This window comes from Falco cherrug, chromosome 4 (genome assembly GCF_023634085.1).
Source record: "Falco cherrug isolate bFalChe1 chromosome 4, bFalChe1.pri, whole genome shotgun sequence".
In the NCBI taxonomy this organism is placed as follows: Eukaryota; Metazoa; Chordata; class Aves; order Falconiformes; family Falconidae; genus Falco; species Falco cherrug.
The window spans coordinates 98,814,102-98,831,694 of record NC_073700.1 but is presented as its reverse complement, the minus strand read 5'-3'; the positions used below and the strand labels follow the sequence as shown (position 1 = coordinate 98,831,694).

At 45.3% G+C, this 17,593-nt stretch overlaps 2 protein-coding genes across 6 annotated transcripts in view; one reads left to right on the top strand and one right to left on the bottom strand.

Annotated features, from left to right (window-relative positions):
* FYCO1 (FYVE and coiled-coil domain autophagy adaptor 1) overlaps window positions 1-3,995 on the top strand; it is a 53,770-nt gene extending 49,775 nt beyond the window's left edge. For all 5 annotated transcript variants that reach the window (XM_055709155.1, XM_055709153.1, XM_055709156.1 and 2 more), the window contains exon 18: window positions 114-3,995. In XM_055709155.1, the coding sequence (XP_055565130.1) occupies window positions 114-189 (76 nt within the window). In that variant the 3' untranslated portion in view covers window positions 190-3,995. The remainder of the gene's footprint in view (window positions 1-113) is intronic.
* Window positions 3,996-6,877: 2,882 nt separating this feature from the next.
* On the bottom strand, window positions 6,878-14,438 carry CCR9 (C-C motif chemokine receptor 9). The gene is made up of 3 exons (XM_014285518.3): window positions 12,852-14,438; window positions 10,071-10,131; window positions 6,878-9,575 (listed from the first exon to the last, which is right to left on the bottom strand). The coding sequence occupies exons 2-3, from the start codon at window positions 10,086-10,088 to the stop codon at window positions 8,412-8,414; spliced, it is 1,182 nt and encodes a 393-aa protein (XP_014140993.2). The 5' UTR covers window positions 10,089-10,131; window positions 12,852-14,438; the 3' UTR covers window positions 6,878-8,411.
* Window positions 14,439-17,593: the final 3,155 nt, after the last annotated feature.

The window sequence follows — 17,593 nt, the reverse complement described above, 5'->3', positions numbered from 1 at the left end:
ACAACAATTTTTTGCTTGAGTATGAACTGAAAGACTGAATATACTTTTAAGGCTTCTTGTCCAGTTGGCTTCAGCTAAAGTGATCATCTTGCTCTCTTTTTTTTTCTTGACAGGTTTATCTCAAAAAGAGTGTTTTATCATTTGGCTGTCGAGCGACCTGTCATCTATGATGGAAGCGATTTTCCATAGCCTTGACTATACTGTGTTATTTTAAATTACATTTTTAAGAAATGCTATTACTTCTGTACATGTAAGCATTATGATTACCACTGTGTTTGAAGACTTTGAAACTATGCAATACTTACAATGCACTTAGAGAACATGTATACACTAAAAAATGGAAGCCTTTTTAGGAACACTAATGATTCTGTACTGTGTACAGATTGCTGAAAAGCCATGTTGTTTGATTTAACAGGTCAATAATAACCAAATCTTTTTCAGCGGGGAGAAAAATAAGTGTGGGGGTGTCTAAATGCAAACTGAAATTCTCTACTGAAAATTGGATTACTTTTCTTCCAAAAAAAATCCTTCAAAAGGAAATGTAAAGAAAAATGCATATTTTTGTTGACCTCTTCACTGAGTAAACATAACCATTTCTGTTCTGCTGTACTGCTTTTACAGTCAGAACGACAATTATGCAATACTTCAATCTTCACAGGCATATATCGTAATCCATCTAGAATTTTTTATCTTTTCCAAGTTTTATAAACAACAAACACAGGGTTTTTAACAATTTGGGCTAAGATTTGGTAAGTCTTAACTGGCTTTTACAAATGCTGTGGTACTGAATACCAGTGACAAAATAATACAACATGAAGCAGCAACTCCTTTCACTTTTGCTCACTGTACTCTGCAGGCTGGTCCAGTGAAACCAGCTGTTGTGGAGAGTACCAGTGGCAGAATCAGGAGTATCATTTATGGAATAAAGTACTGCTCACTGTGTGATATTAGGAAGAGGAGCATTCCTTTTTCCTGCTTTAGCACCTTAGTCATCATCATTTACAGGAAAGCACAGTTTCTAAGGAGGTCAACAGTCTCTCCAGATCATGTGGAAGATAGCAATAAAGTTTGAATTGCTTTCAAAATGTCCATCCAAACCCAAATGCATATCCAGCCTTGATGAGCTCTCCACCCGGTGTTAGTGTATTCTGTCCCTTTCCTAACCCTTGCAGTTGCCCTAGCCAGCTGCTAACTTTCCATCTTGGATTTGGGGACAAAGCTGGCTGTAAACACTACCTTTTAAGGGAAGACTGGGTTCTCATTCATACAGAATTTCCATATAAACCATCTGCTTTCTATATAGAATTTAACTTCTTGTCAAAATATCTGAAAGCAGATTTTTCTGGTTTAAAATCCTGTCTTCTGAGGGAAAGGCAAAACACTTAGCAGGAGAAAGGAGAAAAGCTCTTTCTCCCGAGCCAGCCCTCCTCACCATTTCAGGTGTGTCTGATTTCTTAAAGTTCTTGTTCTCCCAAGGAAACCTCAGACGTGGAAGGTTTTTGTGCAGCGTTTGGTAGAAGAACAGCACAGCCTGCCAGGAACCCTGTAGATTCTTGGTGGCAGCTGTAGCTGCTATACAGGGGTTGTGGTGGGAGTCAGAAAATAAAACATGAGAGGAAAGAAGGAAAAAGGGCAAGCACAAGCTGAAGCAAGTGATTTAGGAGAGAGGAAAGGGGCAGCAAATTTGTAAATGTAAAAACAAGGGCAGGGAATTGGAAGGATCAGCTCAGCTAGGGAATGAAGTCAGGAGCGTCCAGCTGGTGTCTATGTGTTGCTGGTCAAATCCATTACTCATAAGGGATCTCCTACATGGAAAAGCTGGTTGGTTGAAAGATGGGCATCACAAGACAAGTGTTGGACATTTACGTGGCAGCAGCTGAGGTAGGGGGAAATTTCTGATCATACAAAAGAAAAGAATACTGCAGATAAAGCTAGAGGTTGCTAATCACTCATTCCAGTTGTTAACAATGTATAAAATACAGTGAGCTTGAAAAAGATCGTAAAAGAATGATTACGTTTCATGGAGCACCTAGATTTTAGGTGTCTGGCTCATCAATAGCTTTTCCCTTTCCCTTCCCTTCAGACACCTCTTCTCATGTTGGTGGTGTGCTCCGCAGCCTCTGCCAGGCAGAGGGGTCAGTGGAAGGTGCAAGCTGGTTTACTCCCCTCCTGAGGGAACAGGCTGAAATGCAGTTAAACCCTTACCTGGCTGTGTGCATGAAAACTGAGATGGACAAGAGACTGAAGAGGGCAATAAACAGGCAATAAACGGCGCACAGATCACTTCATGAATTATGGCATATTTCAGTGTTGAAGCTATGTTTTATATTTAATTAGGCAAAAAGAGATTATTTATTGCTTAAAAATGGAGTACTGTGTACCATACGCTATGCAATTTCACTGAGCTGTTACTGAAGTCTGCTGCAGTTTTCCTTTAAGCTTTTAGGTATGGTTTTTAAATGCGTTTTTCTGTTGTTTTAGTTAGAATACTAATCTTACTAGGATATCTTTCTTAAAATGCCAAATGTAAGGTAAAGGGACATTGTCAAGTATCTTAGGCGAAAATACATCTCTCCTCAAAGGTATTTGAAATATTTCCATTCAGAATTATTTGACAGACTTACCTCTTGATCTCCTCTTTGCATCCCAGTTCTTAACATGTTTTTCATCCTGTGGCAAACATTTTTTAGCCACTGTTTATGTAACCCTTAAAGTAATTGGCTCCATCTAGTAAGCCAGATGTTTCCCTGCAAATCTTTTATGTAGACAGTGTTGAGGCTGACTGAGGCATATGCTTGGGAGGAGGGGAATAAAAACACTGAATTATTTTTATTTAGCATTTGAGTCTTTGCGGTACCTTTTCTTCACATTTTCCTGCCCCATGAGAGTAGTTTTATGGCTTATTTTGCTTTTTGAAAGAGGGCTAAGAGTGGGACCCAGAACCTGTAGTTTAAAGATGAAAAGAAAAGATTTGCTTCTAACAGAGGAGAGCATTTAAGAAGGAGAAAAAGTTTCAAAAGGTGAATAAGGTACAACAAGTGGACAGGAGCACAACTGTTTAAAGCAGCTATTCAAGAACAGGAATCCCCTCATGTCAGCTAGAAGGGGGAATCTTTTCCACCTCAGAGGCCATGCAGAGAAGACAGTAAAGAACCTGTCATTAGTACTGACCTTTTGTTTGAATGTCCCGGACAGTTTATTACTGGAGCCATGGAAACCCAATAAAGGACTTAGCACAAATATAGGTTTGTGAAAGCGATTATTTCTTTCAAGCACCTTATACCTCCATTCATAAAGCACTTGTTCATGTGAGCTGTGCCAGGGGTGCTGATAAATCTATTTACAGGTGCTCAGGTGGCTAGTTGAGTTGGGCCTTGTATTATCCTCAGGAATGCAATTAAGAGAAAAGAAATATTTTAAATTGATCATGAAATTAATTGCAGGGGATGTCACACTCAGGGGACAAAGAGAGTATATACATTGTGGTCAGCATAAGCAACTGGGTGTTTTTCCTGGGCGCTGGAGCAATGGAATGTAGTCTTTTTAGTTATGCAGAAGTTTATGTGAAGGAAGGAATGTAGTAGTTGCTTTAAGAAAATGACAGTGTTCCTTTACTCAGCATTATTCAATGTTGCTTTATGAAAAATCAGAGATGTATTGCACAAGAGTGTACCATGTTACAAAATAGCAAAGCTACAAAAGCCTGACTTCACTCCTTTCTTAAAATTGAAATTGCACTATAGTTTTAATTATGCTCAGTCACTGAGATTATAACTTGTTAAGAAACATCTTTTGGTCTTAACTGCCAAAGAATTGCAAACCCAGTTCACATCAAACTTCATGCTCCAGATAGGGGAAAAAGAGATTTATGTATACCAGCTTCTGTACAGTTACAGAGATGTAGACGGTTGTGTACTGGAATGTTTCTTGATGCTTTTTTTTTTTCTTTTTTTAACCTCAGGAATTAAAAAAATAAAATTCTCTATCATTGAGAATGTGTGTCCCTTGTCTGCCTTGCGGAGATAGCTTTGTTTGGAATGTAAGTCAGATGATTGATCTACTTCTAAGCAGAAAAAAATTTTACAAGATAAGGAAAATGGAAAATAGTTTGTCATGCTGGTGGAGAAAGGCTGCGTCTGTACAGTACAACAGAGCAACAGCAGAGATCATTAAATAAGTATTAAGTGAGTCAGTCCCCAAGCTAGAGGAAGTATCACCATGTCCTGGTGGCTTGGAGCAGCTGAGCCTGCCTCAGCAAGGGCACAGCCCCATGGCTGAGAAACACCTTCATCTGCCTTTGCTTCCCCGTCAAGGTAAAAACAAAGCACCCTCAAGGACAGCAATTACACACTCACTGTTGTCCATGCCCCTGAGCAGCGCTGCTCTTCAGCTTAGGGCGCCCGTCTGGCTTCCCTCCGGTCCCGGACGGGTCTGTTTGCCCGCATTACGTTGCATGGCTGTGGGAGGGCAAGATGTGTGAGGCGCAGGCACTGTTCACCTGTCGCTAATGCGTTTGCATCTGTAGTCCCAGCCCCAGGGCACGTGGTAAGCGGGTGGGCTCCTCTGAGCTACTGGGGCCATCTGAATGGGGTCAGGAGGACAGCAAGCCCTGTCATGACCAGTCATTGCTGCTTTCTTCAGTTATTTCTGTTTCCTCACAGGAGTTTCCTGCTGAGGTGGAGGCTGCTGAGGTGGAGGCTGCGATGCTTCCTGTCCCTGTGCTCCAGCAGGAGCACCAGCCACCACACCACGCTCAGGGGCTTCTCTCTAGGACAGAGTATCCAACAAAGCCTAACCTGGAGTACAAAGGACCTGCAAAGACTGAGTTTTACATATACCTGATGCACATGTAAGTGACTGTACCTTGCTGTACAACAGCTCTGCAGGAGAGGCTGTAGCTGTTGAAAGCCTTTGTGTACATCTCCAGTAATCCATCTTTTGTCGTACTGGACAATACCTCCTCCCTTCCTTGATGCCAGGGGCAAGGCTCTCCCTGCCCTGGCGCTGCCTTATGTCGGCTCTTAACCCACCTGTTTCTTGGCCTGTGCCCCAAGAATTGGCCTTGGCACATCCAGTATGACATTCTACTGTGGGTGCCATGAAGCTGCCATGAAACAGTGGTATCCTCTCCATTAGTCCTTGAAATGTCACAGGGATGCTTTGAAGTCCAAATATAAGGTTTTAAAATGTATATGGCCCAGGAGGGCTTGAAAAAATCAGGCAGCACTCGGGGGAACTGGGACTAAGGCCTCTGGTCAGTTAAATGATGGATAATCAATCCAGACCATACTTGGAAATGATGGGTTTGCACATACCAAACTCCGATCCATGGTTCTGGTTTCAGAGCATCAACACCTGGTCGACTTTGCCTACTGTCACTTCAGTGATGCTCGCAGCTCTAAGTGTGATTCTTTCACACCTTTCTGTTGCTTTTCTGCTCTCTGGAAGAGGCACTTCTATAAAGCACGTCTCTCAGGCAGGAGCAGGCAGCAGGAAGGCGGGTTTGCCTGCAGAGAGTGAAAGTTTCTCATCGGCTCTCCCAGCTTCCTCTCCTTGTACCACCAGCAGGCTAGTGCAAGGCTACGTGACTGCCTGCGCTGTGGTTGTGGCTACCTCTGAGCCCTTCATCACAGCAGATCAATGACAACCTGAAGCTACTGTCCCTGCTGTGGTGGGGCTTCCAGCCTTTGCATAGTTTGAGCGTGTTAGGCCAGCAGGCATGTCTGGTCTGGTTCCTGCCTGGGTAAAATCTCAGGTCCTGGCACGCTTCTGGCTCTCAGAAGTCTCAGGTGGGGACTAGGAGCCAAAATGAAGGGTCTCCGGGGGGGCGAGTGCTTAGGGAAGAGGCAAGCCAAGCTGCTCCTTCAAAGAAAAGGGACAGCAGAGGAGACAGCAACACAAAACTGGGAACATCTGGGAACAAATTGCCTTAAAGAGAGGGTAGGGGAGCTGTAGATCTCAGGCCTCTCCCAGGGCTTCCAGCAACTGCTTGGTGAACATGCTGCTGGAGCTGTGGGTAAGGCTCAGGCAACATCCCACGGGGGATGTGAGGGGCCATGGGGCAGGGGAGGCAATACTAAGTTTGGGAAGTGCCAGCAACCTGGGAAGCCAGCAGCAGCTGCTGGGCTGCCAGCAGCCCTGGTGGGACAGCCCGGTGAGGGCAAATCTGCCCCAGGGGGCTGGTCCCCCAGCTCCCTGCGGTGAGCAGCCTGACTCAGAGCGGGATGTGACCGGAGGACAACCCCACCACCCCAAACTGCTGAAAGTTCATCGCAGTTTCACCACCCTCAACAGTTTCACCTGCTAACCAAGCAAGAAAATTTCCCACCACATTTCATCGAGTGAAGAAGCTTTTACCTTCTCTGAGAAGTCCCCAAAAATCTAGTTCTTGGGGCCGGCGGGATGCTGTGCAGGGAAGGGGAGCTCGAGGCCTCCGGGCAGGCCCGTGGGTCAGCAGCAGCTGAAGTTTGCATGCTTGTTTGCTTGTTTGCATGACTCCAGGGCTCCTTTGGGGCCGGGAGGACCCTCTGGGTAGGAGCACCCTCACCCCAGCCCTGGGAAGGTGTCGTGGAGCTCAGCTGCTGTGGGGAAGCGCCTGCCCCCGGCATGCTCCCTCCTTCTGCCCTCAGAAACCTGCCCTTCCTCCCAAAACTGCACCCCACCCCTCGCCTCAGGAGCCTAAGCCCGCTCTGGCGCTGGCGGGGTCCTCAGCCGTGGCTCCCACACCCCAGGGGTTACAGATGTGAAGTAAACCCTGTTAGCAACGTTTTCCTTTGGCCTTTTTTGGGAGAGGTAAATCCTGTCGTTGGAAACAGGTTGCGTGTACAGAGCCAAACCTGGGAAGGACATGTGGGCAAGAAACAACCAGTCCATCCCCTCAGTGTATCTGGCAGTGCCTTTATTTAACAGAATTTCAGCATCCGTTTGCATTGAGCTCAACGCAAATTGCAAAAGCTCCCCCAAACCCTTCTTACACATACAGTGAAAAAATACATAATCTTTCACCATTTTCTTCCCTAAGGAGAAGGTAAAAAAAAAATTAAAAATTCATTAATCGAAGTATATGAAAATAGAACACCATCTGCTCAGATGTACTGTATTGGCTAGAAAAGCAGTGCCAAACCTTGCAGAAAGCTTGTGTTTATTGACATGCTTTAATGATTAATGCACAAAGAAAACACTTTCTTCCTGCAAGAAATAATTGCCAGAAGGCAGAACAGGTTAAACGTGATTATTTAAAACAAAATCTGCTGAGCACTACACCTTGCGATTGAAGACTGGGAGGTGCAGGCTGCGGCTGGGCAGGTCAGGTGATGCCATGGCCCCGAGAGGGGACGAGGGAGGGGGGACAGCCCTGCGATGCCCTGCAGCCTTGGGCACCAACACCGGCTCGCTGAAAGCCCTATAGAAGTTGCGGGACGCATTACAGCACACTGCTTTTGGGAACTGCTGCCTCCATCAACCTGAAGTCTCACTTCAAATTTCATTCACATTAGGCTTGATGCTTAATTACTCTCTGTCTTACTGTCCCCAAGCTAAATATATTTTCTCACCGTTAGCAAAGAAATCAGCGTGCAACCAGCAGTCTGTTGAATCATGGGTTTGGTTTTTGCATTCTGGTTTATTACAGTTTTGCACCATACGCAAATATCCCTGGGACAGACAACTCAGTGTCTCTGGCACCCTCAAATTTTTATTGTGAGGTGATTTGTTTCTAGTATCAAAATAGGAGCCATAGCAAATAAATTGTATACAGCTAAAACACAGGAGAAAGATAGATCTAATTCTGCAACGAGCACTTTATGAACATGAACGATGGGCTTTGCTTTGCAAGAAGAACCACCTGTACAGCAAACCAGAGTTGCGTCTGCACGGGCACAGAGAGCAGCATTTGCCTACTGCTGTAAACCAGTGCAGGAGCCAAAGGCTGTTCTCTTTTATGGGGGAGGGGGCATCTGGTGTAGGAGCAGGCAGCGCTCCCAAGCCTGGCCGCCTCTGTCGGAGACCATGGCTGGAACACAAATGAAGGCTGAACCCCCTCCTGCTGCGTGTTACGGACGGGATGGGTGGTTCATCCTGCTTCATCTGCCTCTGTTGCTGCCGGTTTTATTGCCTCCCTGCAAGGCTTGTTGTTTCAGGCTGTGGTCTGAGCTGCAGATGGGCTGGGTATTTACAGCTGCCACAAAGATAGCTTTTGTCCTCAGTACGGCAAGTACTGCTCCATTTGCTGCCCTGTGCAGAAGGTTTCCCTTCCTTTCAGCCAGCAAGCCCCAGCTGGCTCCCATACGGTGAGGACAGGGCATGTAAGGAGCCCCCAGCGCTCCCCATTCCTCTGGGACAGTCTTTGGGGTATACAGATGGTTTCCGAAGAGTTTGGTGCTCCTCTGGAGGGGAGAAGTGGGGGAACTACCTTACAAAAGGACTTGGCAAGGAGGGGGCGTAGCAGAGGAGGTCAAGTGGGTGCTGAGGGTAAGGGAGCTCCTCACGCGCCGTGTCCCCAGCATGGCAAAGGACCAGTTTGAGCTGTGCTCCTGGCTGTTGCAGGCAGAGGAGCATTGCTCTTGGCCCCGGCTCCGCCAGCAGCTGCTGCTCTGCATCATCCTGCCCAGTGCTGTCCTGAATCGCTCGCCAGCAAAGACGTAGAGGAAGGGGTTGAGGCAGCTGTGGAGGAAGGCGATGCTCTGGGTGACCTGCAGCCCAATGTCCAGCTGGTTGGCGGCCTGGCAGTTGTACACCACCCTGGCATAAGTGCTGATGGTTTTGACCAGCAAAACAATATTGTATGGGAACTGAGAGAGGAGGAAAGCAGTGATGATCATGATGATAATCTTCAGTGACTTCTGCTTTTGGGATCTTTTGGGTTGCAGGAGAGTGTTGATAATAAGGGCATAACAAATAACCATGACTAGGAGCGGGAGGAAGAATCCGATTGTGACTTTCAAGGCCAGGACAGTAACTCTGAAGGTCATGCTGACATTCGGTGGGTATGTAATTTTGCAAACTGTTACATCACCTACCCGCATGCTTTGGCTGTACATGATTTCTGGGATGCACAGGCTCATGGACATCAGCCAAACAGCCAAGCACATGAGTTTGCTGTGCAGGAGCTGCCTTCGCTTAAAAGTTTTAGCTTTTGTTGCCTGGACAATAGTGATGTACCTGTCAAAGCTGATGCAGGTTAGAAACAAGCTGCAGCCATAGAAATTGATCTTATACATACTGTTGACAAGTTTGCACATGAAGTTCTTGAAGATCCAGCCATCAGAGGCAGCCTTGGCCCAGAAAGGGAGGGTGAAAAGGAGGAGCAGGTCTGCAATGGCCAGATGCACCAGGTACCGATCCATCATGCTCCTCCTGAAGCGGTATTTGCAGTAGACGAGCATGACCAAGGCGTTTCCCACTGTGCCCACCAAGAAGATGAGCCAGAAAAACACTGGCAGGAAGGCTCGAGCAAACTGCCTGACCTGCCTCTTGTTGCACATGAAGTCTGTGTCGTTCACAGGGTTTCCATACAGGGACAGCACCGCGCTGTCATTCCTGTAGTCATCCAGGCTGGTCTTGCTAGGGTGGGTGACCTGCAATGGGACATCAAGTAAATGTGTGTTGAGAGGTGGCTCAGTAAAGAATAAATTTGCCCTTCTCCACCAGATATAGTTGAAGATCCCCAATATATTCTATTTTAGATGGGAAAGAACAAAGGCTGCCAGCAAAACACAGCACGTTTCAGATTGTTTGAAGTGTGTGGCACAGCAAAGACATAAAAATGACCTGCTGAGCAACAAACTCTTTACAAAACAGCAGCTCACCACCTCCAGCAAGCTTCAGTTATTAAAATGGCAGGTGGTGAGAGCATTATTTCTGTCAGATCATTCAAAACACTGTTGGCTTGGCAGCTTCAAATACCCAGTAAAATGCAAAATCCCCACTTTGAAAAGAGGTGGGGAAGAAGGCTCTGTGTTACTGCTATGGTAGGATAGCATCATTGGCTCAAGAGAGGCAGAAAACTGATGGAGGCAAAGAGAGGGGAAAGAAAAACAGAGATGTACACAACAGCATAGCTGTATACTCACTATGCTTGCAACTGCCATCTTCAGCCAGATTTTTACTCAGTCTTGGAGGCAGCTCTGTAACCTGAAGAGGAAAGATGGGGGAAACCCAACTGATTTGAAACAGCTTTGAAGTAGAACTGTTTTCTTCTTATTGTTCTTATTTTAATAAAACACCTCAACCCTTTGAAACCAGTCTGGCTGGGAGACAAACAAACTATACAGAAATTAATGTCGTTGGTTTGAATTATTTAGCTGTTTGCATTTTACAAATTTAGCCTGTATTAGGTCTTTGGCTTCTCTATAGCACCATGCTGATTGAGGCCTTTGACATACTAGAGTCATTGAGATCTCATTTTTAATAAGATGTAGAATCCCCAGTGCGCACATTAAAAAAGAAAGTAATGTGAAAATGTGAAAGCGCCGTATCTTCCAAAAGATCCATGAGAATAAATGAAATCTATCTCTTAAGCTGTCTAGCAACTAACAAGGAAACATACCTGCCTTTAGTAGTAGTTTGCAGTGTCAAAATATTTGCATCTTCTGTAGCAACTGATAATGTCTGACTATCACATCTTATCTGTGAGTTTAAGTGCAATTTTCATTGATGTTGGCCTGAAAAGCCGTTCATTATGCCCCAGTAAACCTGAAAATACAGGTTTCTCCTGCTGCAGACTGCTTTTCAAGTCAGTCTACCACCACAAAAGGTAGCTGAGCCTGGTGCGCTCGACACAAGTCAGATGCTCCTGAGTATTCAACATGTTCTGCACCAGCCTGCCTGTGCTAGAGCCTGGGGATGAAGCCTGGGGACAACGTGAGGTGGGTCCTGTTGGCACTACCTGGGACCTTTCTTCAGCTAGCACAGATCTTTCCTCGGGATGTCGGTGCTGAGTTAGCCCTGTTCATCAGCAAAGCCAGTTTGCTGTAAGCAGCTACGTTTAGGGCTGGCGAGTGTGTTTGCAGCCATGTCTGTGGCACCCTCTGGCCCGAACTGCTTTTGATCCCTTTGCGTGTTCTTGGTGTGAAGTGAACACTTGCAGCAAATATTTGCAGGGCTTCAGAATCTGGTAAAAAAAAATTTAATGCAGTTGTTTTCGTCTATTTAGAAATGATTGTGTTCAGAAAGCACAAATTAGGGGTTAATCCTTCCATTTTTTATCTTTATGAAGCAACTTCAATGAATGTGAGTTACTTAGGAGCAAAGTAGGCAGCATGAGATCTTTGCAATAAAAGAATATGAGTCTAAACACAGAGTTTTTGCTTAAAAATAGATTGAAGAAATAAAACCAGTCATAAATATGTGTTCTTAGTTTTTAAATTTTCCATCAAGGTATGCAGAATTATGCTGGTGCCTGGAGTTTCAAGCACAGACAAAAACTCAGATCTGGCTTTTAATGATGCCCCGTATACCCTGTGCATAGTAGTTGAATTTCTGATGCAGAAAAGTCAAACTATATTTTTATTCTTTTACTTCCTTTCAAAGCAGACAACCAAGGAAAGTGTATGGCCAAAGCATACTAATGCTACAGCATGGCACAGAATTAACACTGGTAAAAATATGCAAGCAGACGGAAAGAACCCCCCTATATAGTGCTTATAAGTCAGACAAACAACATGTAAGTCCTAATGTGTAGAAATTAAGACCAGTTATAGCCATGCATACACAAATGATGTTGGACAGGTCTGCTGAAACAAGCAGAAAATGCGCCTCTCCCAGCCACAGTTCAATACAACAAACTCCGGTAGCAACAGTCTCACAAGGGGCTTTCCTTGTCCTCGTCCCTGTCCCTGTCCCCTTCCCCATCTGGCTCCAGCCCAGGAAGCAGAGTGGGTGCAGCAGGGTCTTGGAGGGGCGACCAACCCTGCCAGGTGCAGGCAGCGAGGCTGCACCACCCCGGCCCCCTCCTCACAGGCAGGCTCGTGCACATCACCCTAAATACAGGGACAGCCAAAAGCCAAGCTGGATTCCTGCTGCCTGAGGAGCAAAGTGTCATGGCCTCACTGACAGCACAGAAGAGGCAGCGTGCTAACCACAGTGGCCACCTTGTTTTGCTTTGTCATTACCACTGCACTTATTACGGGTTATATTAATAATAACAATCATGTGGGCTCAGATACAATGAGCTTTTAGATGTTCTAGCCAGCACTTGATTTTTTCCTATGGTGAACTTCATAGTACGCTAAAAGTTGACAAGCAACAGAATGTCCCAGGAGGTGCAGAGAGGGTGCTTATTAATCAAAATTCATTTGATCCCTTTTTGCCGATTTTAGGGGGAAAAACATGGTTTCAGGAATTGCTGCACTAAGCGTGTGACTCATCCTCAGCTACATAGCAATGTCAGACCTGCTGCGCTCCACCTGCTGTGACTCCTGATCTCAGAGACTCCTCAGCGAGCTGAAATCTCAAACCAGCAGAGCCTCATCCCCATCACAACAAGCGCAAAATCTGGCTATCAAGGCTGAGACCTGCCACATACAACCCAGAGGTGGCTGTGGCCAGCAGCAGGCAGGCAGTGAGCTACGGATTTCTCCCCAGTACCCGTTTCCAAGATGTCATTGTAGCATCTGCTCAAAGGGTGCACAGCTGCGCATCCCCAGGGGGCTTTTTATGTTATTTTCTTTCAGCCATCAGACCTACCGTAAACTGCAATCGAAAAGATCATTGTTACTGGGTGAGGTCAATGGCGAGTGAGCTTTTTTTAAAAAAAAAAATTTAAGAAAAAAAGTCAATTTTTAATTTGGTTTCCTTTCTATGGAGGCTACATGTGGGAAAGACAGACATGAATAACAGAGGAGGAGACTCACCAGGACAGTTGCCGCAGGGGGTCAGCCCAGATGTCGTACCCAGTGTTTGCTCTTTGCACCCACAATTAAGCTTTGGGCTTTTTGTAGGTTGAGGTGGGTGTGTGCTCCCAGGATCCCAGCCTAACTAGACCTGTCACAGGCTGTTTTCTCTGTGGTTTACATGGGTCAGGTGTTTCAAACACAGATGGCAATCTTCTCTTTTTTTATTATTTCTTTGGTTTTTTTTCCTGGCAAGATCTTTCAATAGTAAAGGGAAGATCATTTTTCTGTTCATGTGCATCATCTAGCACAGGGCAAATCAGAAGCTGCTCCCAGTATAGCTGTGTCCTGCTGGAAAACACTTTCACTGGGGAAAAAAAACTATTCCCAGACAAGAACTGAGTCTGTCTGGGGAGCCACCAGTGTCCCCTGGGGAGGCTGGGACAGAAGTGGGGAGCCAGGTCTAGTCCTGCCTGCTCCGAACTGGCCCACAGACACAGCTCCCCATGGCTGCCCACCAAAGCTGCAAGTGGGGGCTGGAATCACAGGGTCTGTGTGATGCCCTGCAACACCGGATGCTTTGCAAGCAACAGCAAAATGAAAGTGTGCCACCTTCAAGAGGAAAGACCAAGCTATTCCTGCCGCAGAAGCTGGAGAGACCCAGGGCAGGACTGCAGGCAGTTGCATGAAGTCCCTGCTGGTGACATGTCTTAGCCAACAGCTATCGAGAGGAGTCTGGCAGGAAAGGTTTTGAAGAGGAAGACAGTGAGAAGTGGTTAATAAATATATGAACTCGCACATCTTATGTCTTCTTCCTGGCAAGCTGGCATGCAAATTACAGTGATTTAAATTCCCCTCTCTGCAGGAAGTCCAAGCACCTTGGGGTTTTGCTTAAATGCTGGATGGTGTTCAGCTGTGACCGATGCTCGTTCAACTCACAGTTCAAGAAAATTTCCAAATTGCAGTTCAGGCTCAGTTCAATTATGAAGAAAACAGTGATTCAGGCTAGGTTTTGGGTTGGGCTCAGCTGTCACGTGGCATCATGCTCCAGCATCCCCTTCCAAGGCCAAGGAGCCCAAGGTGCTTCACACTCAACCGCAAAATCCCCATGAATGTGTCTTTATAGCTTTAATAATTACTTGTAATCCTGAAACTCTTCCTGAAACAGGTGTGGGTTTGTATACAATGATACCTCTGTACGGCATGTGGCCCCTCTCACCTCCTGAACTTCTGGCTAGAAAAAGAGAGGGGGGGGAGCAGCTGTCAGCTGGACCCCAGGGCACCATCTAAGGAAAGCACAGGTGTGAAAGCGTGCGCGTAGCTTCTGGATTCTGGCACAAGTTACTCCAGCATGGGAGATAGCTGCCTGCCAGCAGACCCATGGTAATTGCCCCTAATTCAAGCTAGTTTGGCCCTTGGTGTAATGCAAGGTGATACAGTGCTGGGAGAGCTACATTAACTGTAGCAGGGTAGAGGCATGCCCATGGGCAAAGTCCCTGATGCAACGGATCTCCACATCCTTTAGTCTCTCCTCCGCGAATCTGAGCCCTCACATTCTGGATTTAAGAGACTTTAATTAGACTTAGTTTCATTCTCCCTAGAGGCAAAGTTATAACTTCACACTACCCACTTCACACAGCCAGTTCCATGGTTCTGAAAGTCCCTGGACAGATAAACCTCCAGATCAGAACATGGGCAGCTGCTCATCCTGTTTGTTACTTTTCTGCCACGTGCTATTCATTGAGTCTCACTGACAACATTTTTGCCCCTGACAGTGGGAACAGAAGCAGGAGAATGGTGTGAACCTTACAAATCTTGAAAAATTCCTGCCCAACTGGTTCCCTATTTGCATCCTTGCTCAGTGCTATCCACAGTTAATGTGCTTTGAACCAAACTGGAGATGGTGCAGTCTGTTCTTGCAATACCAGCACGTGTCATAGGATAACTTGTGATTTCCCTCCAGCTCATATAATTACAAAACTAGAGCATCTCTGTCTGTTTTCCTTACAAATATATTGCTTTCGTGCTCACCAAGAGAACTTGCAAGTGTAACACTGTTTTGGTTTTGGGTTGGGTTTTTTTGTTTGTTTAAAGCGTGCGCTAAAATTAAAATCACCAGCATTTCTTATATATCTTCTTTTTAATTTTAGGGTGTTTAATTTTAAGCATAACTTGGCAACGATTTTTTGAGCTACTCATTTAGTGCATGTACTAATGGCAGAGATGTACTCAGCTTGATGGGCTGATCAGATGCTGGCAAGGTTTTGCAGAAATAGAACAAAACTTGGGGTTACACCCTTTGCTGAGGCTGACCGAGAAGCTTCCTTTTTTCACAGTGAGAATGGCATTGTGCTTGCGCTAAATTTGTCTTTTAATATACCTATTTTCCTCTCCCTAGGTGTTTAAGCATTAACCTGCTTCTCTACAAACAGGCTGTTTCACAGGTTCAACAACCCCTCCATAGGTCTGTTTAGGAGAGGCTGTGGCTGCGATTCACTGTCCTCTGTGAGGAGGCTATTTGCACTCGGTGAGATCAGTGCCTCTCGTACGCAAGCGAATCATGTTACACAGAAACTTTCTATAGATCGAAACACTTAAGGCCAGTCCTAGGAATATAAGACTGGACCTGACAAGTCACCTCATCTGTTCCTTGTTTCTGCGCGGTGAGGCAAGGCAAAGCACCAGCGCTATTCCTGATGAGCAAGAGTTTCTCTCCATTGAGTAGTCTCTGATATCTTCCAGCAAAGATGACCCTGCATAGTATCATCCCATACTAGGCACTCGCAAACACTTTGCAAATCAAAAGTATGGTTCTGTAGATCTTTTCAGCATTTCTTATTCCACCAATAATGCACTTTCAGCCAGGTTACTTACTTATGTAGACTAAACACAGGGTTTCCCGGGGCTTTCCGTACAGAGCAAAATAAAGGACGCTCTTATTCCCGTTTTCAGTTCGTGTAGACAGTCAATACAATGATCAAGAGTGTTTGCAAATTCAGATGTAAATTTTGAGATGTGTAAGACCTGCCTGGTTTGATTTCTCTTTTTTATTTATTTTGATAACGTGCCCCCAACGGACCTGGTTGCAGGTGGAAGCGCAGGCAGCACTCCTGTGAATCCGATCCCAGGCATAACATGCTGGGTCTGCAGAAAGCGAGGTATGAGCAACCAGAAGCCACCTGCAATGACACAGGTCTGACTCCCTCCCTGCTGTCACACAAGTTCGCCATGGCAGACACAGGGTTAGATGCCCCTGCAGGGAACCAGGCTACCTTGGTCACGAAGCCTTGTCTCTCTGACTTGGTATTTTGAGAAAGACATATTTGACCTTTTTAATGATGCTGAAATCTGTGAATTACAGAACTCTCAGTTTAGATGGTGTCCTGGTTTCGGCTGGGATAGACTTAATTTTCGTCTTAGTAGCTGGTACAGTGCTGTGTTTTGGATGTAGTATGAGAATAATGTTGATAACACGCTGATGGTTGAGTTGTTGCTGAGTAGTGCTTGCTCTAAATCAAGGACTTTTCAGTTTCCCAAGCTCTGCCAGTGAGCAGGTGCGCAAGAAGCCAGGAGGGAGCGTGGCCAGGACAGCTGACCCGAACTAGCCAAAGGGATATTCCATACCATAGAATGTTGTGCACAGTATATAAACTGGGGGGAGGTGGCTGGGAGCCACCGATCACTGCTGGGGGGACTGGCTGGGCATCGGTCAGCAGGGGGTGAGCAACTGTACTGTGCATCACTTTTTTTTTTCCCCTTAGGTTTTACTCCTCTCTCTCCCTCTCCTCTTCCTTACAATTGTTATTGTTGTTGCTGTTATTATTATTTTTACTTTATTTCAATTATTAAACTGTTCTTATCTCAACCCATGACTTTTACCTTTTTCAGTTCTCCTCCCCATCTCACCAGGGGTGGGGGGTGAGGAAGCAGCTGTGTGGTACTTAGTTGCTGGCTGGGGTTAAACCATGACAGATGGCTTAGGTGTTCTTTTTGGGCTAGAATATGTTTTTCTGAATGTGATGCATTCTCATTTTCTCAAATTCTCAAAGAACAGTCTAGCCACAAGTTTTTCAAAATCAATTTTGCACAGTTGTTCCAGTCCTTCATTTACTCAAGAGAATGTATTTTGGCTTCACCACTTTAAACTGCATCAGACCATCCTAGTTAGACATATGTTTTAATAACTTTATTTATTGAAATGTTTTACAGGACCAAACCTAATTTCCAGTAAGGAGGATTAATATTTCATTCAGTAAATGATGTCAGCACACACAATATTATCACTGTTTTTGCTGAAGAGATTGGTAACGTGGTAATGCTGAATGACAGTTGTGACAGCAGAAACTGATTTCACATTGGTAGTCAGCAGAATCCAGCTACTCAGCTGAGTCACCTTAAAGGATCACAGGCATGTCCTTTGCAAATGTTCCCTAATTTAACTGTCAAATGTCTATTCTTACTTTGTAATCCTTAGTGAACGTGTTAAAAGAAAAGCTCTATATTATGTCTCTGCCTCACTGTGTTAAACAAGTCAGGAAGAGTGGGGAGAAAGTACATCAGAAATATACTAATGTGGATTCTTATCTCACATTTTTAAAATTTATTTCCCTCTTAAATGCTTTTGACATTTCAGTAAGTTTATAAGTTTTGACATTTCACCTGGCTAGTGGATGAAGGGAAGGTGGTGGGTGTTCTTTTTCTGGGTTTTAGTAAAGCTTGTGATACTTGTGTCCCTCACAGCATCCTCCCGGACAAATTGTCCA